The following is a 25,510-nucleotide window of genomic DNA, read 5'->3' on the forward strand; positions in this document are numbered from 1 at the left end:
GATTTCTCTATAATAACTTTCATTTTCCTCAAACTTTATCTTTTTTAGTTCTGAAAATAAATGCATTAGTCTCGTTTTTTGAATAAATATTTTATGCGTATACATAATAGAAAATTAACCCCTCCTGAATGAGACTGTGATCTTTGGATAATCATTATTTCTTTCATTCTTTAAGCTTTTGAAACTGATTTAGGATTATATGCTTTCTTATTTTTAAAATAATAACTCTCTGAAATGATCTTTTAAATACTGTGTGCTCATCTGTTGCTTTCATGCACATATAAGATGCATCTGTAATTACTCCCTCAGAATATTCCAGTGGGTACAAATACATGGATCCTACTTTTATGGAATTTACATTTTTAGTGGAAAGATACATAGAATAAATAAATATGTAAGTGACAAAAAACATCAGGAGGTCATAAGTTTTATGGGGAAAGAAAAATAGGGTAAAAAAAAAAAAAGAGAGAGCAAGTATAACAAGATAATGTGATAGGGCTGGGGAGGAGGGGCAATTTTGACTTAGATTAGAGCATCAGGGAAGATCTCAATGGAATTACAATATCTGAACTGGAACTTATATGATGGGATAGCTGGAGATTTGTGAACAGTCTGGGAGCTAGTGGCGACTGTATTGGTTGATTTTATGTGTTAACTGAGCTATAGAATGCAAACAGCTGGGAAAACATTATTTCTGGGTGGTCAGTGAGGGTATTTCTGGAAGAGATTAGCATTTCATTCAGTAGACTGAATAAAGACCTGTGCCCTCACCAATGTGAGTAGACCTCATCCAATCTGTTGAGGGCCTGAATAGAGCCAAAAGACAAAGGAAGGGCAAATTCACTCTTTCTCTTGAGCTTGGATATTCATCTTTTCCTGTGTTCAAATATCAGAGCCCCTGGTACAAGGGCCTTTGGACATGGATTGAATTATACCAATTTGTGGAGGGAAGATTACAGAGCTTTTAGATCTCTGCAACTGCATGAGTCAATTGCTATAGTAAATCTCCCTCCCTTCCTTATCTTTTTAATCTGTGTGTCTACATCCTATTAGTTCTCTTTTCCTAGAGAACCCTGGCTAATACAGGGATGATGTCAAGTAGAACAGCCTTACCAATCATTTACTACCTCCATGTGTGTGTGTGTGTGTGTGTGTGTGTCTAAATTGCAATCTCATAGAAAGCTTGATGCTACTCAAACATGAATAGGGTTCATACCTTAACACTTATTCCCCTTTGCCTTCCTCTACTTCTTTTCAGAAAAAAAGGACAAAAATCAATAACAACAAAAGGAAAACAACTTCTCTTTTAAGATCCAAGTTAGTTAACTACTTGCCTTTTTCTCACCTTACAAAAAGTCACTTTCCCTTCTGTCTTTTCAGAATGTTTTACCACATCATATCGTGTTGTTGGTATTTGTGTGTTCTTTTGCTGTTGTTGTTTAATTTTATCACTAAATGGTAATACATTCGTTTTTCTGTTTTTTTATTTTTGTGGGGTTTTGTTTTGTTTGGGGGGGGGTGCTTGTGCCCACCTCAGTTTTTGGCACATAATAAACTAAAAACAAACTAACAAAAGTGTTTCTTTAATGTAGTTTTGAATCCAAAACCCATTTTCTTTTAATGTTAAGAGATTGCTGTTTGACAGTAAACATTTGACCATATGTTGTTTTTGGGTCTTTATCAGCCCACCAGAGTGACATGATGGGGAAAAAAACCCTGATAATTCACCTGGGACAATTTTAGAACTTGAAAGAAAGAAAGTTTAATGGATTGACTATATTTTTTAGTCAGTGATGAAAAGCAACCCCTGAATGAGAGGATTGATATTTGTTGTAGGAGATTTGCAGCTTTTCTAACACAGTCTACCAACTAATCCCCTCCTGTTAAGTGGAAATGTGTTTTCAGTGTCCTGTTATCTGAAGAACTACTCCGAGTCATTCTTTGGTAATTATAGGTTAGCTTGTCTATTAAGAACTGTGAACTAAAAATAACAAGTTGTGATAAAGCCTTAAGTGTGCATTCTCATACAAGAAAAAAAAGCAGGGGAGGAAACATACTTTCTTCCCTTTGTTTTCATAAAACTCTTGCATCCTAGTTTTTCTCCTGTCTCTCTTCATCTGATTTTTAATTTTTAATTTGTTTTATTTTGTTTAACTGCTTTGGGTTCTCTTCTTATTTAACTATGGTCCTCACCTCAAGTTCAAAGTTTATTTGATTATTTTCTCTCTAAATTATTGCTACTGAATACTGTATTGTTAATTTCGTTTACAAATCAGAGGAGTGATGACAGGAACAACTGAGTTGTTTCTAAGGAAACAGTTCAGAGTTTCTAAAGAAATCCCCATAATTGTCAATTGATAATACTTGTATTTTTGTGACTCTACTGTCTGCACGATAATGTTTTGAAAATATCTGTCTGGATTTTAATTTTTTTTAATGTTTATTTTTTTTGAGAGAGAGAGGGACAGAGTGTGAGTGGGGGAGGGGCGGTGAAAGAGGGAGACACAGAATCCAAAGCAGGCTCCAGGCTCTGATCTGTCAGTACAAAGCCTGATGTGGGGTTGAACCCAGGAACCGCGAGATTATGACCTGAGCTGAAGTCAGACACGTAACGGACTGAGCCGCCCAGACATCCCTGGATTTTAATTTTTTATGTCATCCACCTCATTGACAAACTAAGGTTAGTTTCCTGACTGCTCTGTAATGATGTAGTGCTGATACTTCATCCTTGTGATCACTTTTTATTTCCTTTAATTTCACCCTTTTATAAAAGTGCTGTTTATCAATCCTAAAATTTCGAATTCTACTTTTTGAGACATTTTCTCAGCCTTCATCAGTATCTACATTCTTCCCATTTGTACCATTAGGGGAGTTGACCACATACAGTTATTATCATATCTCATTGTATGTTGTTAGAGATTTAAAAATATTTGTAAATAATAATGGACATTCCTCAAAAGAAGTAACCATTCTAGCTTGAAATTCTTATTACCTCTAATGCATTGTATATAACAGGTTATACAATAAAGCTTTGTGGCAAATTGATTTTCAGGAGAAAATAGTTGCATGAAATAATGTGGTAGACCAAAATACAAATGAAGAAGATGACTTTTCACATGTTCTGATAAAATATAAATGTTCTCATATTAAACTCCTTTAGTCTTACACTTTGGCATTATAGAGTCCCTGAGTTCCAATAGTCCCACTAAAGCCTGCTTGAAGTAGATAGGTTGTACACAAAGGTAAAGTTTAAATGAATTAATCTTGGATTAAGAATTGTATTCAAAACATGAATTCAGTGCAAACCCCGAAGACTGAAGAGCTACTCTTTGAGAGGTTGTTAATACACAATGAAGATGGTAGCATCATTCTTGTTGAGTTGATGACCTTCTTAATTACATGTGTTGACACATGTATTCAACTGAAGTTAATAATTTGTTGAATTACTGATCAGCCTAGAAATTCTTATTTCAGCTAACAGACTTATGTTGAATGCCACAATTGAAAAGACTGAGAAGCAAAAATGTATGGTGTCCATTACCTCTGTCAGTCAATGGGTTTTCTTATGACTCAACATAATCATTGAGTGTATCTTAACTGCAAGGCTCTGGTGAACACGTATCATATGGTATTGAAATAAAAACAAAATACTTGTGACTTTGAGGTGGAGAAAATGCTTAATGTAGTTCATAGAAGGTAACTCAATATCGAGGTTTTTTGACTCTTAGTTGGATCTGCATTTTCTGGTGAAAAGGTTCTTTCAGTTAAGCGGTGTGACTTAGATAATGTCATAAAACTGAAGCAACTGAAGCAAGAGTTAGAGAACGAGTTGCCATGTAATCAGAGAACTGAGAAGATGGGGGCTTGAAGTGGAGAGATAGTACCTTAGCACATTCGCAGCAATCTAATTAAGAAGAAAAACGTCCTAGGTGATGATAAGTGAGACAGAAATGTGTTTGAAAGCATTAGAAAAGTGTAAAAACCAATACTACTCTCCCTAAAAATCAATTTTTGACAAATACATGCAAACAGGCATTTATGCAATTAATAATAAAGACCAAATACATAAAAGTGACGTCTCAACACACACTGGCCTAAATTATGATTGTAATACCCAGAGCAATATAGCATATAGCATAAAGCAGGTGATATAGAGAGAAAATTTGGCCTGATAGTCTGAAAACAATCCTTAGAAAGACCAGTTTGAAGATTTCCAATGCTTAAGGTACTGAGAAATCATATCAGAAACCCACTTTGGGGCTCCTGGGTGGCTCAGATGACTGATCGTCAGACTCTTGATTTGGCTCAGTTTATGATCCCAGGTTGGTGGGACTGAGCCCCGCATCAGGCTCCATGATGAATGTGGAGGCTGCCTGAGATACTTTCTCTCTCCAACTGCCCCTCTCCCCAACTTGTGTTCTGTCTCTCTCAAAGAAAAAAGAAGAAAAAAAAACCAAATCTTTTTATCATGACAATAAATATAATTATGCTTTAAGTAAATAACCCCATAAATGTTCTGTTATTGCTAAACGATGAGCAATTATCTAATCAATTAGCAGTTATGATAAAATTCATTCATAAAAAATCCATCTAATATTTGAATAAGAAAGATATTTGGACAGTGTGAGCCATCCTTGTCTCTGTTAGTATTAAAGTTAAATTGAGAAGGTCAGGTTGGAATCATCCCTAATGGTATACCAGGGTGGCTCAGTCTTTTAAGCATCTAACTCTTGATTTTGGCTCAAGTCATGATCTCACGGTTCGTGGGATCAAGCCCCAAGTCAGACTCCGTGCTGCTCTCAGCGTGTGCTGCTATCAGCACAGAGTCTGCTTGGGTCTCTCTATTCCCTCTCTCTCTGCCCCTCCCCCACTCAAGCTCTTTGTCTCTCTCTTTCTCTCAATAAATAAATAAACTTAAAAGAAAAAGAAGTATCCCTAACAGTTTTGCTGCAGCAAGGTTTGTTTCTGTCCCTGCTCATTATATTTAAACTTAAACCTATGGAGAATATATGCTGGTGTGAAAATATTTAAAGGAGGAGGCCACTAGACAGGGGTGGCTCTAACGCCTCATTAACCAAACCAAACACTAAGCCAGAGTCCGTGCATTTGAATCCAAGAAAATGAACCCTGAGGACAGCCAGTCACAAACAGCCACCTAGGCTTTCCCAAATCAGACAACTGCTTAAGCTATAACCAAATAATTGCTTTGCTTCTTTTTCTCCTCTATAACAACTTTGCCCCTAGCTTCTGTGGGTGGAATGCTTCCAACTAGCTCCAGGGTCATTTCCTCCAGGAAACCTTCCATGATGGCCACCAAAGGCATCCCTCTTTGATGCTTCAATATTTTTCTGAGCATGATTGTAACACTGCTTTTACTACATTGCTTGGAAATTATAAATTGTATTTGTGTGCGTTCATCTTTTCTTCCCAACGTGTTTGTAAACATCAAAAGCATGGGAGTTTTGGTATGAAATTACTTAAGACCACATAGCACCATTTCAGCCTTCCTTAGCGCTACTGCTATCTGACTGTGTGACTTAAACTCTCTGAATCTCAGTTTCATCTTCTGTACAGGATGATGAAGTTAATAGTAATTTTACAATGTTACTTTGAGATGTAAATGAGTGGGCCCATGTGAGAAATGTGATTATACCTTGAATATCTCTCTTTCCATACTGTATCTAACTCAGTGACAGGCACATGGAAGGCATCATTTTAATAAATGTTTACAGAGGGAGTGGGTGAATCTTATAGGGAATATTTTGTGAGAAGGAAGGCACCCTGGCTCTATGGTGGGTGGGAAGTGGCTATCTGTGGAGATAAGAAACCTCAGGGAAGGCAGACCTCCTGGGTACACTCTGAATGATAGCATGGGAAAACCGACTCCCAGGAGACCATGAGGGGGACATTTCTATCCCAGTCCTCATGCTGTGCTAGTCATATCAGAAGGAAGTCTCTGAGGACTCCAGCAGGTGTGAAGTCTATCCTCCTTCCTTCCCAGCTTCCTGAGGAGAAGCTGACATACAGAACTGAACCTGGACTTTGTTGTTGTTGTTAAGTTTATTTATTTATTTTGAGAGAGAAAGAGAGAGGATCCCAAGCAGGCTCCATGCTGTCAACTCAGAGCCCAACCTGGTGCTTGATCTCTTGAACCGTGAGATCATGCATGACCTGAGCTGAAATCAAGAGTCAGACGCTTCACTGACTGAACCATCCAGGTATCCTGAACCTGGTCTTTTTAAGTCCTGAATGTTTCTAGGCATTTTATTTCTTCTGCCCAGTTGTAATTTGTCTTTCAATGCTGTGGGAAAAAACTTTCTGAGTGTTCTCTATATATGCTTTCCAATATAGGGTAGCTATTGAGCAGTTAAAATGTGGCTAGTCTGACTAAATAACTGGTATTTAAATTCACTTAAGATTTAAATTGTACAGGGCAAGCATATATAGTAAATAAAAGGTTCTCATCACATGGTAATTTGAAATGTCAACAAACACATTTGTATAGAATTGCACTGTTCAAATATTTTTTTTTTTTCTGTCTCAAATCTACTCTCTACACAGCGACCAGAGGAGCTGACCAGGTCCCTGACCTGCTTAAAAATTCCTCAATGGGTTTCTATCATTTTCAGGATCAGGTCCCCTGCTATTTGAGTTCTCCAGGATCTGTACTTACCTATTGATGCAGCCACTCCTGTCCTTGCTGTCCACCCCAGACACACTATCCTTTGCTTTGTCCATGCTGTTCCCATTGCCCCAATCACCTTTTCCCCTTGTCCCACTGCTTTCTTTGCCAAGCTTATTCCTACCTACCCTTGAAGAGTTAGATCAAACACTCTCCTCCCGGAAGTTTCCCCTAAATATCCCTTAGCCTATCCTCTCTACCGCAGGCTGGGTTGTATGCCTCCCTCTGGGCTCCCACAGCCTCCCATGGTTGCTCTAATCAGAACATCGATCATGCTAGGTTATAATTATGGATTAATTCTCCTTTCTTTTTTGGATTGCGAGATTCTAGAAACCACGGACAGTGGTATATTCATTTCTTTCTTTATCTTCGGTGTGAAAAGTAATAAAAGGAAACCTCATTTAGAAAGGAGTCAGGAGGTGAGCAGAGGGCAGAGGGCAGAGGGAGCTGTCAAGTTGAGTACTCCTTGTTTCCTACAGACCTACTGGAAGTGAGGAAAAGTGAGAAACAGTCACAACACACTCAATGAAAACCTGTCACAACACACTCAATGAAAATCTGGTATACTTTAAACTCCTAGTTTCATCCAATGGACTTTATAACAGCATTTCCAACTTTCCCCCTTTTCTCTATAAGAGAGCATCTCTCTCCTTTCCAGGAGGCCTTGTCTGTGGTTTTGCCACAGTTTGCTTGTCTCAGGTTGCAATTCTCTATTCCCAGAGAAACCTGTTTTTATTGGTAAAACAGCTGGCAGTTTTATCTGTTTTTTCAGAAAAATGTTTAATGTTTATTTGTGAGTGTGTGTGTGTGTGTGAGAGGGAGAGAGAGAAAGAGAGAGAATGAACGGGGTGGGGGTGGGGGGACAGAGAGAGGGAGACGCAGAATCTGAAGCAGGATCCAGACTCTGAGCTGTCAGCACAGAGCTCTAAGGGAAGCAGGGCTCCAGATCATGACCTGAGCTGAAGTCAGAGGCTTAACCCACTGAGCCCCTCGGCACCCCTGTCATTTTTATTTTTTAAGTTCAACACTAGCATCTGCACAGAGCCTACTCAGGAATGGAATCAAGGTATGTTTATGTTAATTGTTTGAAAACATGCCAGGTTCTTTATTTACCATAATTATAGTTATAAAATGCATTTTAGCCTGTCTCATTTGTGACTTACTGCTCTCTTTGTGGTAGGCAGCACTGTTGTTTGGGTTTGTTGGAAAAGGAATCTGAGGCTCAATGTCTCTTTAAGCGATTTGCCCAAGAGATTGAGTAGAACCTTGGTTCTCAAAGGCCTTTTTTTCCATTTTGTTATACTTCATGAAGCTCCTTTGTCCTCTTCAGCCTTCAGTGACCCCTCCCACACTGAAATTCCTATAGCCCCCACAGCCTTTACCAATCATTAGGATTGATGTGTAAAAGCTTGTGTATATTCATCTTGATAGTTGTAGTGACAAGGCTTGTGAATTTTTAAACTACTCAGCTATGGAGGGCTATTTCTGATGAGTTTTTTCATGTAACTTTTTGTAGAGGTTCTTCTGGTGCCCAAACTGTTATGCCCAGAATTCGTGATCCCCAAAGACCGCCAGGGAGCCGAGTCCAATGTAAAAGCAAAAGAGCCTTTATTCGAGCTAGCTCAAGCTCAATCCCCTACCTGCACCTACGCAGCGGTGAGATACCGGGGAGAAAGAGCGAGTTTCAAAAGCACAAAGGTTTTATTGGGGCCTAGGGGCAGTTGGTGAGGTAATGGCTGTGGCCTCAGCCGATTGGCTGGGGAAGGGTCGGAGACCTGTTAGGCAGGCGAGCGGGAGGTTACTCAAGGGGAGGAGGCGTGGTCAAGGTGAAGGACACAGAACAAGATGGAGTTGGCTGGCGTAGGCCCGCCCTTTCATTCCCCCCTTGTCATGTAGCTTACGGACCCAATCATGGGACCAGCTGCATTTATGGTGACAAGGGGAACAGAGTTTGCAGGTTTACACAAAGTTCTGGGAACCAAGTGTCCCTGGGTTGGCTCTGGGAGGTCTGATTAAGTATTGTCCCCGAGCTGGTGTCTGTGATCTGTCAGGTGATGTTTTGGGGGGCGTGGGGACTCCCAGCAGCATGAGCAATGACAAGCAGAGTTAACAGAGTTACCAATATTAGGTGGGTTGAATGCGCTGTAGCTTGAGCTTGAGTGGGTTGTGTTGGTCCCGATTGATGGCTCATCACGTGACGAAGTCCTTCCAGATCGAGGAGGGGTCCGCTGGCCGAACGTGGGTGTGATGGACCCAGGTCGCAATGCCTTCTACTTTGAGAGCGGTGGGTGTTGTCAGCACCACGATGTAGGGTCCCTTCCAGTGCGGCTCGAGGGTCTCTCGGTGGTGCCTCTTAACGTAGACCCAGTCTCCTGGCCTGTGCTGGTGAGGTGTCAGGGTTGGGCCGGCCCCGTAGATGGCACGGAGGCGCAGCCAAATGTCCTCATGCGCCTTCTGGAGCCCTCTCAAGGAAAGAAAAAGTTCTTGATCTTTAAACTCAGTAAGAAGTTCAGCTCGAAGGTTGGGAATAACAGGGGGTGGCCTGCCAAACATGATCTCGTAGGGAGTAAAACCCAGAGTGTAAGGAGTGTTTCTAACCCGGCAAAGGGCATACGGTAGGAGAGTCACCCAGTCCCCACCAGTCTCCATGGTTAATTTGGTAAGGGTTTCTTTTAGGGTTCTATTCATTCTTTCTACTTGTCCTGAGCTCTGGGGCCTATAAGCACAATGTAATTTCCAGTTTGCCCCCACCGCCTTGGCTACTGCCTGTGTTGCCTGCGAGATAAAAGCTGGTCCATTGTCTGATCCTACCATGGCAGGAAAACCATACCTGGGTAAGATGTCTTCTAGTAGCTTCTTAGCCACTGTCTGAGCCGTTTCATGCTTGGTTGGGTATGTCTCCACCCAGCCAGAGAAGGTGTCTGTAAATACTAAAAGGTATTTATAACCATACTTTCCTGGTTTGACTTCAGTGAAGTCGGCTTCCCATTGTGCTCCCGGTCTGGTGCCTCTGAGCCTGGTTCCTTTTTTATTTGATGTGGCTCTCGCATTGGTGAGTTGGCAGGTCTTGCAGGCAGATACAACTTGCTCTATTTTGGTGTCCTGTTGGTGAATCTTGATTCTGGCATGTCGGATTAAGTCTTTTAATTTTCAGGCCCCCAGGTGAGTAGACCGATGCACATGCTCTAATATTGAGACTCCGAGCCGGTCTGGCAGCACAAGCTCCTTGTTAGGTGTATACCACCATCCCTTTATCTCCTGGGCCATGGGGAGTTTCTTGATCCACTGTAACTCCTCCTGGGAGTATTTGGGCTGGGCTGGTGAAACTGGGTCTCCCAAGTCTGGTAGTTGTTAAGCCATTTTCTAGCTCCCAGCATCAGCGCCTTGGTGAGGGCTATGAGCTCTGCTCGCTGGGCTGACGTTCCGGAGGGTAGAGCCTCCACCCATACAGTGTCCGTTTCGGTGACCACCACTGCACCTGCATACCTGTGTCCGTCTCGCACAAAGCTGCTGTCATCAGTGAACCAAGTAGCCTCGGCATCGGGGAGGGGCCAGTTGGTCAGGTCCGTCTGGAATCCATGTACTTGTTCCAGGATTCCTGCAGTCACGTAGTGGAGCACCTAGGTCAGGGTCGGGCAGCAGGGTTGCAGGATTGAGGGCTGCACTGGGGTGGAACCGCACTCGTGGAGGGTTGAGTAGGAGGCTCTGGTAATGAGTCATATGTGTGTTGCTCATCCATCTATCAGGAGGCTGTTTCAGGACCCCTTCAATGGCGTGTGGGGTCGTGATCCAGATCTCCCGTCCTAGGGTCAGTTTGTCTGCGTCCTTGACTAGGAGTGCTGTCGCCGCAATAATTCTTAGGCATGGCGGCCAGCCGGCAGCCACTGGGTGTAGTTTCTTGGACAGGTAAGCCACTGGGCGGTTCCAGGGGCCTAAGTTAGAACCCCTTTTGCTATTCCCTTATGTTCGTCTACAAAGAGGTGGAAGGGCTTCGTAATGTCTGGTAGGCCCAGGGCTGGGGCACTTAGGAGGGCCTTTTTTAACTGATTAAAGGCAGTTTCTTCTTTTTCAGCCCATTTAAATGTTTTCTCCTCTTTAGTAGCTTCATATAGGGGCCTGGCAATCTCAGCAAAACCTGGAACCCAGAGGCAGCAGTAGCCGGCTGATCCTAAGAATTCCCTTGCTTCTCTTCAGGAGGTGGGAGTAGGGATCTTTAGGACAGTTTCTTTTCTGGCATCTGATAACCACCGCTGTCCGCCCTCCAGGATATATCCCAGGTAACTTACCCTCTCCCTGCATATCTGAGCCTTCTTCGTGGATGCCCGGTACCCTAGGGCCCCCAGGGTAGCCAGCAGGTCCTGGGTCCCTCGCTCACAGCCTTTGGCCATGTCGCCAGCAATCAGGATGTCATCTACATACTGTAGGAGGGTGAGGCCAGGGTGCTCCCTTCTGTACTCACCCAGGTCCTCGTGTAGTGCCTCGTCGAAGATGGTGGGTGAATTTTTGAATCCCTGAGGTAGCCATGTCCAGGTGAGTTGCCCACTGTAGCCCTCCTCCGGATCATGCCACTCGAAGGCAAACAAGGGTTGGCTCTGGGGTGCCAGCAGCAGACTGAAGAAGGCGTCCTTTAAATCCAGTACAGTATACCAGACCCTGGAGGGCGCCAAGGAGCTCAAGAGAGTATATGGGCTGGGAACAGTTGCGTGTATGTCCGTGACCCTCTTATTTACTTCCCGGAGGTCTTGTACCAGTCGGTAGTCATTTGTGTGAGGCTTTTTGACCGGCAGTAGGGGGGTGTTCCAGGGAGACTGGCAAGGAACTAGTACCCCTAGGCTTTGTAGTCTCCGGATGTGTGGCTGGATCCCCTTCCGGGCCTCCTGAGACATGGGGTATTGTTTGATCCTTACCGGACTCTCTCCTGGCTTGAGCTCTACCAGGACCGGGGTCCTGTGAGCGGCTAGTCCTATCCCCCCCGGTCTCTGCCCAAACCGAGGGGAATTCTTGTAGCCATCTGTCTATATTATCCTCTCTTGGGAGCGCCTCCTGGTGGAGGTGGTATTCATCCAGTTTCATGGTCAGGACCTGGATGGGGTAGCCCTTGCCATCGGTGACCTGAGGCCCCCCTTGTCTGAAAGTTATCTGAGCTCCAATCTTGGTCAGTAAGTCCCATCCTAACAGCGGGTAGGGGCATTCTGGTATTACCATAAAGGAGTGGGATACCCGTCCCGTCCCCAAATCTACCGTTCTTCGGGTAGTCCATGAATACTGGCTCATACCAGTTGCCCCTTGTACCCAGGACTTCTTGCTGGCTAGTTTTCCTTGTGGGGTGTGGAGGACCGAATGTTGTGCTCCGATGTCGACAAGGAAGTCCACAGGGGTCCCCTCCACTTTAAGAGTTACCCTGGGTTCGGTGAGAGGGTCCGAACCCTGACTCCCCTAATCACTTAGTTCATCTAGCTCTAGGACTTTTACTCGATCAGTCTTGCTTCCCTTCCCGCTGGCCCTTTTTGGACAATCCCGGGCCCAATGCCCTATCTCCTTGCAGTATGCACACTGATCTTTCTGCAGCCTCTGCTTCCCCCCCCTTTGTGGTTCCTTTACCTTTTCTTGCGTCGTCTGCCAGCTGCCAGAGATGGCGGTCTCGTTCCTCGGGGAAGTCAGCAGTGGTAGCTAGTAGTATTCTGTCCAGGTCTCGAGTCTGCTTACTGCTGACAGCCGCCATGGCGCGAGCCTGCTTGTCCTCAGGAGGCTCCCGGTTATTATATACCTTTTCGGCTACCACCAGTAAGTTGCAGACTTTTTTCTCCTGGTCTATCTATTTTCTGTAATTTTCTCCTAATGTCTATGGCCCATTGGTTTACAAAGGCCATGATAACAGCTGCCTTCCTTTCCGGAGCCTCTGGATCCCTGGGGGTATAGGTACGGAATGCCTTCATGCTCCGTTCTAAAAAGGCAGCCGGAGATTCATCTTTTCCCTGTTGTACATTTCCTACCTTGGCCAAATTGGTTGGCTTTCTAGCAGCCATTCGGAGACACCCCCCATTAGAGTCTGGCGGTAGACCCGGAGCCTCTCCTTACCTTGTGCCATGTTGAAATCCCACTGGGGCCGAGTTAAGGGGAAGGAGGCATCTATCTGAGCCTGGTTGGTGGTGGGATTCCCGTCTGCTCCTGGAACTAGTTTTCGGGCCCCATTGAGGATTCTTTCTCTTTCTTCAGTCGTGAACAGGACCTGCAAAAGCTTCTGGCAATCGTCCCACGTGGGCTGATGGGTAAAAAGAACAGAGTCTAATAAATCAATAAGCCCTGCCGGTTTCTCAGAAAACTTAGGATTCTGAGCTTTCTAATTGTAGAGGTCACTAATGGCAAAAGGCCAATAGTGATGGGGCTGATTCCCCTCCGCGTCTGGGGGTCCAGTGCCTCACAGGGGCAGAACAGTGGAGTCGGCGGCGGAGGCGGATTGCTCCCTCTGAGCCCTTTGTCTGGTAAAGGGTCGGCTTCCCACCGGAGCGTTTCTGCCTCCCGCTCTCGGAACAGCATCTGCCTCCCCCGGACAGGGAGGATGGTGTTCTTCCGGCATCCTAGAGGGGTTATACGGGGGAGGAAAAATTAATTCTTCTTCAGTCCCCCCTTGTAGGACAGGGTAGAGGGGTGCTGAAGGCTGTGTAAGACTTTTCTTCTTCTTTGTCCCCTGCAAAGCAAGAATGGGTTTTGGCTCTGGAGGGAGTGGGGCTAGGAAAGGCTTAAGCCAAGAGGCTGGGTCTTCTACAAGGTCCCGCCAAGTGATAATGTAAAGGAGCTGATCAAGATGGCCCATCTTAGGCTGAGAGATGATACTCCTGACTCGGTGGATGGTAGGGAGGTCAAAGGTCCCCTCTGGTGGCCATCCGACATTGAAAGTTGGCCACTCGCTAGAACAAAAAACCTGCCATCGACCCTTTTGGACTTCCACGCTGAGGTTGTTAGCTCTTCCCCTCACATCCTTAAAGTGATTAATCATAATACTTAGAGGAGTAGTCTGAGTCTGTCCCATAACATCCATCCAGTAAGTCCACAGAACAAAACAGAGAAACACAAAAACAAACAGGGCCCCTAGAAAGTCTTCCAACTCCATGGAAGCAAAACTGAAAGCTATCTCAGACCTTTGAGGGGGTTCCACGTCCCTCCAAAACCGATGAGGGGATTCCACGTCCCTCCAAAAGGGAGGATCGGAACGTCTTCTGAAACTCCCGGCCCGTGGTCCTCCAGTGCGTCCACTTAGACCGCGTCGGGCACTACCAGAATTTCAGAAATGAGCTCACACAGAAAAGACGGAACGAACAGACACTAACCGTGGCCAGTCAGGCTCTCCGGGTCGGGAGTCCCTCGGGGGTCTTGGGGATCCTGGACGAGCCCCCAAATGTTATGCCCAGAATTCGTGATCCCCAAAGACCACCAGGGAGCCAAGTCCGATGTAAAAGCAAAAGAGCCTTTATTCGAGCTAGCTCGAGCTCAATCCCCTACCTGCACCTACGCAGTGGTGAGATACCAGGGAGAGAGAGCGAGTTTCAGAAGCACAAAGGTTTTATTGGGGCCTAGGGGCAGTTGGTGAGGTAATGGCTGTGGCCTCAGCCGATTGGCTGGGGAAGGGTCGGAGTCCTGTTAGGCAGGCGAGCAGGAGGTTACTCAAGGGGAGGAGGCGTGGTCAAGGTGAAGGACACAGAACAAGATGGAGTCAGCCGGCTTAGGCCCGCCCTTTCAAAACCTTATTCCTGATTTCAGTGTAGCTCTAAGCCTGTTACTAGCTCAAATGCTTTCTGGTCCATCTGCTTTTCTGCCTCAAGGCTTTCTTTCAAATCCTAGTAGAATGCTTAGCCCTGGGCAAGCATAATCAGGAAATGTTAATGAGTTCCAGCTGGGGGATTGAGATAACCCTCAAATAATGGGGATGAAAATTAAGAGGTAAATGACCCAGTTTCCTTGCTATTTGGTGGTGCAAAGCTGAGGCACCTTCTACATGGTTTTCAGAGGGTCTCCATCCAGTAAGCTCAAGCCCAATTATCTAGTAAAGCTATCAGCTCAGTATCACACTTTGCTTGGCTTTTCCACTTTCCCCTCTTTCATTCTGTCTCCCTCCCATCTGTTTCTGGAGCTTACTTCCCAAACAAATTACCAGCAACCAAGTCCTGGCCTCAGATTTTGCTTTTGGGGAACCCAACTGAAGACATTACTTAGCTATACAGGAGTTTCTTTAGAGATAATGTTTTGCCCTGGGAGTTTTGTGCTCTAGCCTCCTGGACTTCTTTGAGTATCACTGCTGTTCCCTACACTCTGCCTTGCTCATGCTGCTCCCTCTGCCTGGCACAGTCTTCCTTTCCTTTGCCTGGCTGACAGCTATTCATTCTTCAAGACTCAGCTAGGGTATCCACTCCTCTTTAGGATTTTCGTTGTTTTACTCCTGCCACCTCTAATTGAGAGTTCTCTCTGTGATTCGGTAGCACTTCAAACACTAGTTAACCTCTACCAAAGCCATTTTCTCTCCATCTCTCTCTTTTTGTTTCTGTGACTACATCCTTTTGTTCAGTAAAGAAATGTATGGAGTGTCCACTCTCTGGTGGGCTAACATCCTAGAATAAGTTGAAGTCCAGGCTGGAGGTGGTGTCTCTATGAGGTATATAAAGCCATAATCTCTTCCTTTCTCTGTGAGACCTTTGAAGAGAAGGGGTCTAGAATGGTAGTTGTTAAAAAACTAAGTGCTCAATAAAACTGGTAGGATGTGCAGGAGTGAACTTAGGATTCATTTTTCCTTCCACAAACATTTACTTTTATGAAGCACTTACCTTGTGTCAAGCACTATGCTGTGGTATGGAGTATACCTAGATGAAGTGTCAGACCCCAGGCATCAGAGAGCTCACCCCACCCTTAAGTGAGGAAGAGAGAAGTAAATAATGCATAAAGCATTGTCAGCATCAGGCCAGGGACACACAGGTGACTGTGGGAGGATAAAGCAGCTCAGAAAAGTGTAATGTTTAGCTTGGTCTTAGAAGATAGTGTCGATTCACCAGGGGGAGATGGGAAAATACATCCTAAGTATACTGAGAAATACAGCAGTAAAGTCTAGGGTTAGGGCTGGTGCAGTTGTAGAGGGGCAAGGAGCCAGAACTCTTTGGGCCTCTTCGAGTTTGGTATCGGTGGGCACAGAACTATTGATTCCTCGGTGCATTTCAGTTGAAGAAATAGGTTACCCAGCACCTCGACCAGAACCAGGCAGGCCAGGAGGAGATGTGTTGGGAAATCAGGAAATCTGTCTCAAGTCCCAAATTGAGCTTCAACCACAGTAAAGCCAGTCCTTACATGTCTGGGGTGGGCAGGAAGAACCCCTCAGTGCAGCAGAGCGCCATCCCAGCACAATGGGTCCCCAGAGGTGGCTGAGCATGCTCAGTTGCCAGGACTCGAATGTTCAGGAGCAAAATGAGAAGTGCTGGGGACTCCTAGCCCTGTGGGCACCTGGGCCCAAGAGGACTGGGGCCATGGGGGGGCGGGGCCTCAGGCGACTGCTCCCTCCCAGCCCACCTACCACCTCCCCGCCAGGCCCTCTACATTGTTCCCAGTCTTCCTGAGGAAGGTATGTCACCCCGAGGATCCTATTGCCCACTCCCCACTGCCCCGTGACTTTTGCGTGGGCTTAGATGTGGAGGGACAACAAAACATGGTGGAGCAGAGCCAGAGGGCACCTGAGGCAGATCTGTGGAGGCGGTCGTTCAGGGGGAAGCGCTGAAGCAGCTGGGCAGTCCTGGGTCTGAGGGGAGAGGGGACTTGGGCATGGCCCTACTCCTGAGGAGGCGTCCCTGTGTGTTTGTGTGGTGGGGCTGGGACCTCGGGGTCAGGGGTCAAGGGAAGTCATACAACTCTGAATGGTGGGAAGAGACCTCGGAGTCCCAGAGAAGGCGCAGGGATGTATGTGCGAGTGTGCCCACTCCTGAGTGAGCATGAGCCCAGAAAGTGCTGGGACTCCAGGGAAGATACAGGACTCCAATCCTGAGGGGCGCTTGTGATGGGGCTGATCATAGGAGTGGGCTTAGTCATGGAGCGGGGTACACAGACTTGTGGGAACATGGGAGGGCTCCCTAAAGGGGCATGGTTTGATAGAGTCTCTAATTGTGAGAAGGCAGTTATCTGTGAGGCGAGTGTTACTGTAATATCAGGCAGTGCCATGGAAAGGGGGTATACACTGAATATTTGTGTTTTGGGGAAGTACAGTGCCTTAGTTTCCACCCAGGCCACCCAGAAAGTATACAAATCCTTCTGTGGGTTCTGATAAAGACAAGAGGCTTGAGGGGGCACTCAGAGCCCCAGTCCTTCAGAACCTTGCCATCTGATGCTGGAACCTGAGTTTGAGTATATATGGGATCAGTGATCTTGAAGGTCCTTCAGAATCACAAAGGAGTTCATGTCCATCTACGTGTGGGTAGAAGATAGTCTTTAAGGTGCAGGAGACTGCTGGGAAGGAGAGACCCAGGTTCCTTTTCCTGAGGGGCCCCCAGTTGTGGGTTTGACTGGATTTGGAGAGTAGTGACCTAAGTGTCTCACAGGGTCAGGGAAAAGAGCAAGGGCTTTCACAGTCTTGTGTATATGGGAGGGAGTTTGTACCTGAAAGGGGCTGTGGACTGGAGAACTGAAGCTTCAACACAAGTGATATCTGTGTGTGTGTGTGTGTGTGTGTGTGTGTGTAGTAAAGAAGTGGCTTTAGGGATATGTGTGGTGGTGAGTGATGGAAGTGGTATACACAATCTTGTATCCGTGTCCTGATTAGGTATTTTGGTTTCAAGAGTGATCCACTTGAATTATCCAGCCCTTGGCACTGGGGAAGGAAGGGTATGGATACTAAATATGGTTATACCAAGACCATATAATGACTGGAACTGGAGCTGAATGAAGCCATTGAGAATGAATGGTTCAAGAGACTGTTATCTCTCAAGACCTGCCTGGTTTCTCTTTGTTTCATCCATCAAGTAGTTCCTCTAGTCTTTTACACTTTACACTTTCTCATAACTTGAACATGCTCCTTCCTTTATTCATTCATCTGCTCAACAAATATTTATTGAGGGCCAACTCTATGTCAGATACCAACTCAGGCACTGGAAACTCTCTGCTTGTGATTTTCTTACCCTTTTTTTTTCTTTCTTCCCCCTTACCCCCAGTCCCCAGACTTACTGGCTTTACATATATTATACATTCTATGCATTATTTTGTTGGTTATTGCCTGTTTGCTTCCACTAGAATGTAGGCTTCATGAAGGGAAGGGTTTTTTGTGTTTCTCAATCCCATATGTTTAGAGCTATACATGGTGTATAGTAGGTTTTTATTAAATATTTGTTGAATAAATAACTAAATGATCTGATAAAGTGTAGTTGTTCAAGAAACTTTCTGTGAGGAAGTATTATGAGATGAGATATAATAAGGATTAATTAAGTGAAGAGAAGGACGAGGAGTAGTCCAGACAGAGCGAAACCATGTGCAAAGATCCTAAGGTATCAGGAAGTATAATCTATTATGTTTAAGGAGCTGAAAAAAAGACAAATATGGCTGCATGTAGGGCAACAGGAGAGGGAAAGAAGCCGAAACATATCTTGCAGGTCTTGACTACTATGATATGTATTTTCACCAAATATCTTAAGAATAGTAGGAAGCCATTGTGGACTCTTCAGCAGGAACATGACATGATTAGAATCATAAAAAAATATAACTGGTTACAGTATGGAAAGTACACAAGATATTAGAATGGATGTAGGTATACCTGTTAAAAGGTAGCAGTGGAGATGGAGAGAAGGAATTGAGAAATATTTAAGAGATAAAATTAATAGGATTTAGTAAAAGATGGGGATAAAGGAAAAGGAGGTATCCGGGCATGCTTCTAATTTTCTAATTCGTGATCTGGTTACTTGTTGGGGCCACTATGGAGGTAAGGAGCACTGGAAGGGATCTTGGCTATGTTTGAGAGGGAAGATCATGAGTTTGGTTTGGGACATATGGTGTCAGAGGTATCATTTATCGTTGAGCCATCCAGAGAAGTGAGAGATGGACAAGGCAGTTGAATGTGTAAGACAAGTCTGAGCTAACATGAAGATAATTAGTGAAGTCAAAAGTGTGGATGAAATTGCATAGAGGGACAGTGGGGTGTGGAGATTAGAGGCTTGGGATTAAGTGTTGAATAGCTGCAATTTTTCAGTGCTTTCCAAAGAGAATGAGGAGAATGGTCTTGAACATATGGAATGCTGCCAAATGATATAAAAATGAAGACTGAAAGACTAGATTCAGCAACAGTCTTAGCATTGTTGGTTACATTGATGAGAGAAAAATTGATGAAGGTAGGAGCCAAACCATATAAATTCTGAATTACGATGAATGGGCTTAGTCCTTGTTTCTTAATTCAGATTCCCAAGGGAGAGAAACTAGTAGACATGCATCATATTTTCACCGGATCATATCATAGATTTCAAGCCAGTGTAGGATTGACTGTTTTCGGATTAGATGTCCAGCTATTGCTGACTGGAGTCACCTGGTTTAAAACATGTCCATCTAGTGAGTTTTCATCTCAGTAGCAATAGCTAACATTTCTGGAGTGTTTACTATGTTCCAGATATTGTGCTAAGAGCTTTATATATTTTAATGTATGTCAGCATCATAACTAATTTCTAAGGTATTATCACTACTGTTTGAAGCAGTTTTGGCACAGAGAAGTTAAGCAACTTGCTCAAGATCTGCAAATAAGTGTAAGATTATACATGTTTGGGGCTTATTTTAAGTTTATTTATTTTGAGATAGCACACATGTGGGGAAAGAGCAGAGAGGGAGAGAGAATCCCAAGGAGGCTCCACACCACCAGTGCATATCTCTGCGGGGCATGAACCCGAGAACCAGGGGACCATGACCTGAGCCAAAGTCAGACACTTAACCAACTGAGCCAACCAGGCACCCCTGTTTCGGGCTTATTTTAACATTATCCAGATTCATTATTTGGCTTTCTCTTTATATTGCAACATTCTATATAATGAAGCAATAATAGCCATGATGAAATTCTTGTCCTACAGGAAACGTCATTCTAAGGTAAGCATATGTTAGCAAGGTAATGTGGAAAGAACTGGAATTCAGATCTTTGTTTAAAATCTGTTCCTGTAACCTATTAGATGAGAACTATGGACTCCATTTTCTGATCTATAGTTTCCTCATCTACAAAATGGGGGTGATATCTGCAGGATAGTTGTGAATTCTAGAAATAATATATCTGAAGTGCATGAAAAATGATATTTTCTTAGTACCCCCTGAAGATTGAATGTCAAAAAATTAAGATGTATTACCTATACATATAAAAGCCAGCTCTAAGCATACAGTGATGAATTTAAGACATTCTTTTTTACCTCCTTTTTTTCCCCATTGGTATAATGTATTTACTGTTACAAGAAAGGCAGACACCAAGTTTAGGAGCATGTGAACTAAATGTCATGGAATAGGTCTGTATATGAGATGGATTTTGAGGAATTTCTTGGAGTGAAGGGATAGTTAAATGCTTTTTTTTTCCCAAGCATATAGATAGCTCTGTTAGAAGGTCATATTTGCAAAAGGAATTTTCTTTAAAATATTATATACTTTTTAAATTTATGTATGTATGTATTACTGTTTATTTATTCTTGAGAGAAAGAGAGAAAGGAAAAAAAAAAAAAGAACAAACCGGGAAGGGGCAGAAAGAGAGAGAGAGGGACAGAGGATCTGAAGCAGGCTCTGTAGTAACAACAGACAGCCAGATGTGGGGCTTGAACTCACAAACCACGAGACCATGACCTGAGCTGAAGTGGGAAGCTTAACTGGCTGAGCCACCCTCGTGCCCCTAAAATATTGTACTTTAAAATGAGGACAAGAACGTTTGAATTTTTCTTCTTCTCCAACAATTTGACTATTAATAAAAATAAAACAGAAACCTTATAGCTAACTACATGTAGGAGTATTAGTCTCACCCTAGATTGCACTTGCTTCAATTTCTCAGATTCTTCTTCCTTGCCAACTGTATAAAAGAAAGCTTTGTGTGAATTACCTGGTCACATTTTGTTCCTGTATTGCCAAATGTGTTATTTTTGTGGAGGCCCATACCAACCAGAAATTTTAGAATGATGCAGTCTGTTAAGAATGGCCTGTACCTTGGGGTGCCTGGGTGATTCGGTTGGTTAAACGTCTGACTCTCGGTTCTGGCTCAGGTCATGATCTCATGGTTTCATGAGTTCGAGCCCCATGTCTCTCTCTGTCCTGGCAGCACGGAGCCTGGTTTGGATTCTCTCTCTCTCTCCCCCCTCCCCTGCTTACTCTGTGTGTGTCTCTCTTAAAAAAAGGGCCTGTACCCTGATCACTTTGTGAAATAAATGCATATATTTTAAAAAAGTAATTTTATGATACCTGAAATCATCTATAGACAGAATGTTGAAATTTTAAAAGCCTTAGAAATGAGAATAGTGTTTTCATCTTTTGTTAGTACTTGGGCAAAATACTTAAGTCTGTTGTAATTGGGAACAGTAAGATCAACTTCTCAGATGAGAGTTAGAGATAGATTTGGAAAGTGCATAATGTGTTACACCCTACCCTCAAAGAAATGGTAGTTTATTTGGTATCTGCGTGTGTGTGTGTGTGTGCATGGGTGTGTGTCTTTTCCTAAAGCTTGCTAGTAAAATTGTCTTTTAAAGAAGAGGAAATGTACATCTAGAACCCCTTATTCGGAGCTTTGGATGCAAATATATTTCAGAATTTAGATTTTTTTTTTTGATTTGGAAAAGTAATACAGCATATGTACAGTTGATTACATAATATCCCCATGGGGTATAGGAGAGTACCTTGTAATCAAACACATTAATATCACATTCACAGTAAATGAATAAGCTATAAATAGTTTCATGTCAATTTAGCTTACATTTCATTGACAAATAGTTTTGGCACCAAATTTATGAAAAAAAATGCTGTTTTTAGAGATTTATGGATTTTGGAATTGTGGAAAAGGGAATGTGGATTTACATAATTTTATCCCTTTTTAGAAGAAATATTTTCTAAAGCTTAAAATTCTTTTTGTCACCTATATATTTTTCTGTAACATTAGCAAGTATACAGTTTTATTAATGATCAGAAAACACATTTGGTTTCCATGATGCTCCTGGGATTATTTCTTCTAAGCAGCTGATCATGTTGGAGATGTTATAAGGTTTCATTTGGCTTCAGTTTCAGTATCATTGCTCAGTGTTAATTTTTAAAAATCTTTTTGTAAATTTTATTTTTTGTTTTTTAAAATTTACATCCACATTAGTTAGCATTAGTGCAACAATGATTTCAGGAGTAGATTCCTTAGTGCCCCTTACCTATTTAGCCCATCCTCCCTCCCACAACCCCTCCAGTAACGCTCAGTTTGTTCTCCATGAGTGCCTTCTGTTTTGTCCCCCTTCCTGTTTTTGTATTGTTTTTGTTTCCCTTCCCTTATGTTCATCTGTTTTATGTCTTAAAGTCCTCATATGAGTGAAGTCATAGGATTTTTGTCTTTCTATGACAAATTTCACTTAGCATAATACCCTCCATTTCCATCCACATAGTTGCAAATGGCAAGATTTCATTCTTTTTGATTGCTGAGTAATACTCCATATGTATATATAGAGAGAGAGATCTATATCTATATCTATATCTATATCTATATCTATCTATATATCTATCTATGTAGAATATAGATATGAGTAGACGACTAAAGAGTAGAGACTAAAATAGCAATTAGTATATGCTTGCTACCTAGTAGGCATTCAATTAACATTTGTAGACCAAATGAATAGAAACATTTTTTATCCATAAATTTTAGGTTAAATGTTACAACTTAGGCTACTGGAAGCTGAGGATGTTAACAGAAATGAAGGGGAAAATGAAGAAATTTTTACATTTCACAAACAAGATGTCCTAGTTGAATAGGGCTTAAACACAGTTACTATACTGTGGATGGAAGAAGCTCATTACAATCTCATTTGGGAAACTTCTGGGCAAGGTGGCAGAGTAGGAAGATGTTAAGCTTACCATGTCCCATTGATACAACTAGATAACATGCACATGGCTGTATATAACCCAGAAAACAACCTGAAGTCTGGCAGAACAGGCTCCCCAGGGCTATGTGTAGAGAAGAGGCCATATCAAAGAAGCTTGGAAAGACAGAAACGTGATTGGGAGGCAAATGGATCTACAGGAGGAAGGAAGGGAAGGATGCTACAGGTGCACAAAGGAGAAAGAAACAGATTCTCCTACCATATCACAGGGGTGGAGTATCTACACGAGGAAGACGAATCCTCATAACATTTGGCTTTGAAAACCAGAGAGGCTGAATCTATGAGATCTTACAATCAATGGGGCTTAACACCTGGAACTTTAAAAATCAGTGTGCTCAGCTTTGGGACAGACAGGAGGGCTAGAGGAAACTGAATCCCTGCCCTTAAAAAAGATAGGGGAATAAACAACTCCTTACAGACATAGCATAGAAGCAGCATTTTGAAAAAAAAAAATGCCTAAGGTATATAGGAGAGAGATTTGTTTAATAATCTCTGAATGTGTGCTGAAGGGGCAGGGATTCCTGGGAGACTTCTCCAGGAACAAAGGAGCTGGTGTGTGCCTTTTCCATCTTTGCCTCCCAGGTTAGACACAGGGACATCTGCAGTAACCAGCATGATACCATTGCTCTCTACCTAACTTGTTAATGGAATGCCCTGCTTCTGAATTCTCCTGTGGTCACACCTCATCAAGCCAGGCCGTGGTTCCAGGCCTCCTCCCATAGAAAACCCATGCAAACCTTGCAAACCCCATATACACCACCACCTCCAACCTTGTCTTGGTCCCTGGTTGCTGGAGGTCCCCTCTCACAGTGGACTGTGTTAGAGTCCTTGCTGGTACAGGGTGCCCCACTGCTTTATTCTCCTGTAGACTTGCTCCCTCCAAATCGCTCTTGGCTGGAGCCCATCCAGAATGGTGCCACAAGCCTGGCAGTGTATAAAAGCCTTGACATTGACTCTTTTCTTGGGGAGAGGACACACACACCAGTCTGACTATTGTCCCGGCAGCGGGCTGGGGACAGACATTTGTTCTGAGTGCAGATCCCACCCATCAGTGAAGCTCCTCAGGGGACAACACAGGGAAAATGACCTATAGTTGGTTCTATTGCATCTCTGGCAAATGCCTGGTCTGATTCAACTCAAGCCTAAGATGGCCCCAGATTGGTTCACTAACAACACAAGGACCAAACACTGGCTACAAAAGGCAAAGAAAGCCATGCAGATGACTGGAGTGAAGGCAAATGCAGCTCAGCCACACAGCTGGGCACATGCAGTAGACCTAGGAGACCACCTTGAGCACCAGATTCTAGTGAACAGGGGATATTGCATTGCAGGGCACTGTAATGCCCTTCATAAGACCACTACTTTCAAGAACAGGAGACATGACTTAACTTTTCTAAGACATAGAAACAGACACAGAGAATTAGACAAAATGAAGAGGCAGAGCAGTATGTCCCAAATGAAAGAATAGGACAAAATCATAGCAAGAGACCTAAACCAAATGGAGATACGTAATATGCCTGATAGAGAAATTAAACTAACAGTCATAAAGATACTGGATTTGAGAAGAGTGGAGGAGCTAAGTGAGACCCTTAACAAAGAGATAGAAAACATTAAAAAAAAACAATTAGAGATGCAGAGCTCAATAACTGAAATTAAAAGTAAGACTAGATGGAGTAAATAGTAGACTAGAGAAGGTAGAAGAATGGGTCAGCAACCTGGAGGTCAAGGTATCGGAAAGCAGTCAAGTTCCACAAGAGAGAAAAATTAATAACAATGAAAATAGACTCTGGAAACTCAGTAACACCATCAAGCATAATAATACTTACATGATAGGAATCCCAAAACGAGAAGAGAGATATGAGGCAGAACATTTATTTGAAGAAATTATAACTGAAAATGTCTCAAATCTGGTAAGGAAACAGAAATTCAGGTCCAGGAGGCACAGAGAGCTACCAATAGAATCAGCCCAAGGATGTCCATGTTGAGACACATTAGTAATTAAAATGGCAAAAAGTATTGATAAAGAGAGAATTTTAAAAACACTAAGAGAAAAGTATCACATACAAGAAAATCTTATAACGCTATCACCTGAATTTTTTTTTTTTTTTTTTTTTTTTTTTTTTTTTTTGGCAGAAACATTGCAGGCCCGGAGGGAGTGGCATGACATGGCAAGTACAAAAAGAAAAACCTATAGAGAAGTATACTCTATCCAGGAAGGCTACAATTCTGAATAGGGGAGATAAAGTTTCCTAGACAAACAAAATTGAAAAGAAATTCATCACCACTAAACCACTTCTACAAAAAAAGTTAAAGAGGACTCTTTGAGTGGAAAGGAAAGAAAGACCAGGGGTACGGAAAGGAAAGGACTGGAATGTAGGAGTAAGAAAAGTAGGAAGCTCAAACGCATAAAAAGAAACTTAGCTATAAAAATCAGTCGAGGGATTCACAAAATAAAAGGATGTAAAGTATCTGACATATACCTAAAATATGAGTGGGGAAAAGAGTAAAGAATGTGTTCCTATGTAAGCGACTATCAACTTAATGTAGATTGCTATATGCGGGAGATGTTACATACAAATATAATGGTAGCCACAAATCAAAGTCTAGTAATAGATATGCAAAGAATGAAGAGAAAGGAATCCCAGTGTATCACTAAAGAAAACCACAAAACTTTGGGATGAAAGAACATGAGAAGAAAGAAACAGAGGACTACAAACAGAAATGCAGAACAAATAACAAA

The 25,510-nt window shown here is 43.1% G+C and overlaps 1 protein-coding gene across 1 annotated transcript; it reads right to left on the reverse strand.

The window, feature by feature from the left end:
* Positions 1-8,772: 8,772 nt before the first annotated feature.
* LOC122478554 lies at positions 8,773-13,712 on the reverse strand. The gene is given in 8 exon segments (XM_043572103.1): positions 8,773-10,030; positions 10,033-10,279; positions 10,281-10,617; positions 10,620-11,655; positions 11,657-12,322; positions 12,354-12,492; positions 12,494-12,714; positions 12,717-13,712. Coding segments are annotated over 8 exon segments (4,800 nt in total). The 3' UTR covers positions 8,773-8,872.
* Between the last annotated feature and the right edge of the window lie 11,798 nt (positions 13,713-25,510).

This window comes from Prionailurus bengalensis, unplaced genomic scaffold (assembly GCF_016509475.1).
Source record: "Prionailurus bengalensis isolate Pbe53 unplaced genomic scaffold, Fcat_Pben_1.1_paternal_pri Un_scaffold_89, whole genome shotgun sequence".
NCBI lineage: Eukaryota > Metazoa > Chordata > Mammalia > Carnivora > Felidae > Prionailurus > Prionailurus bengalensis.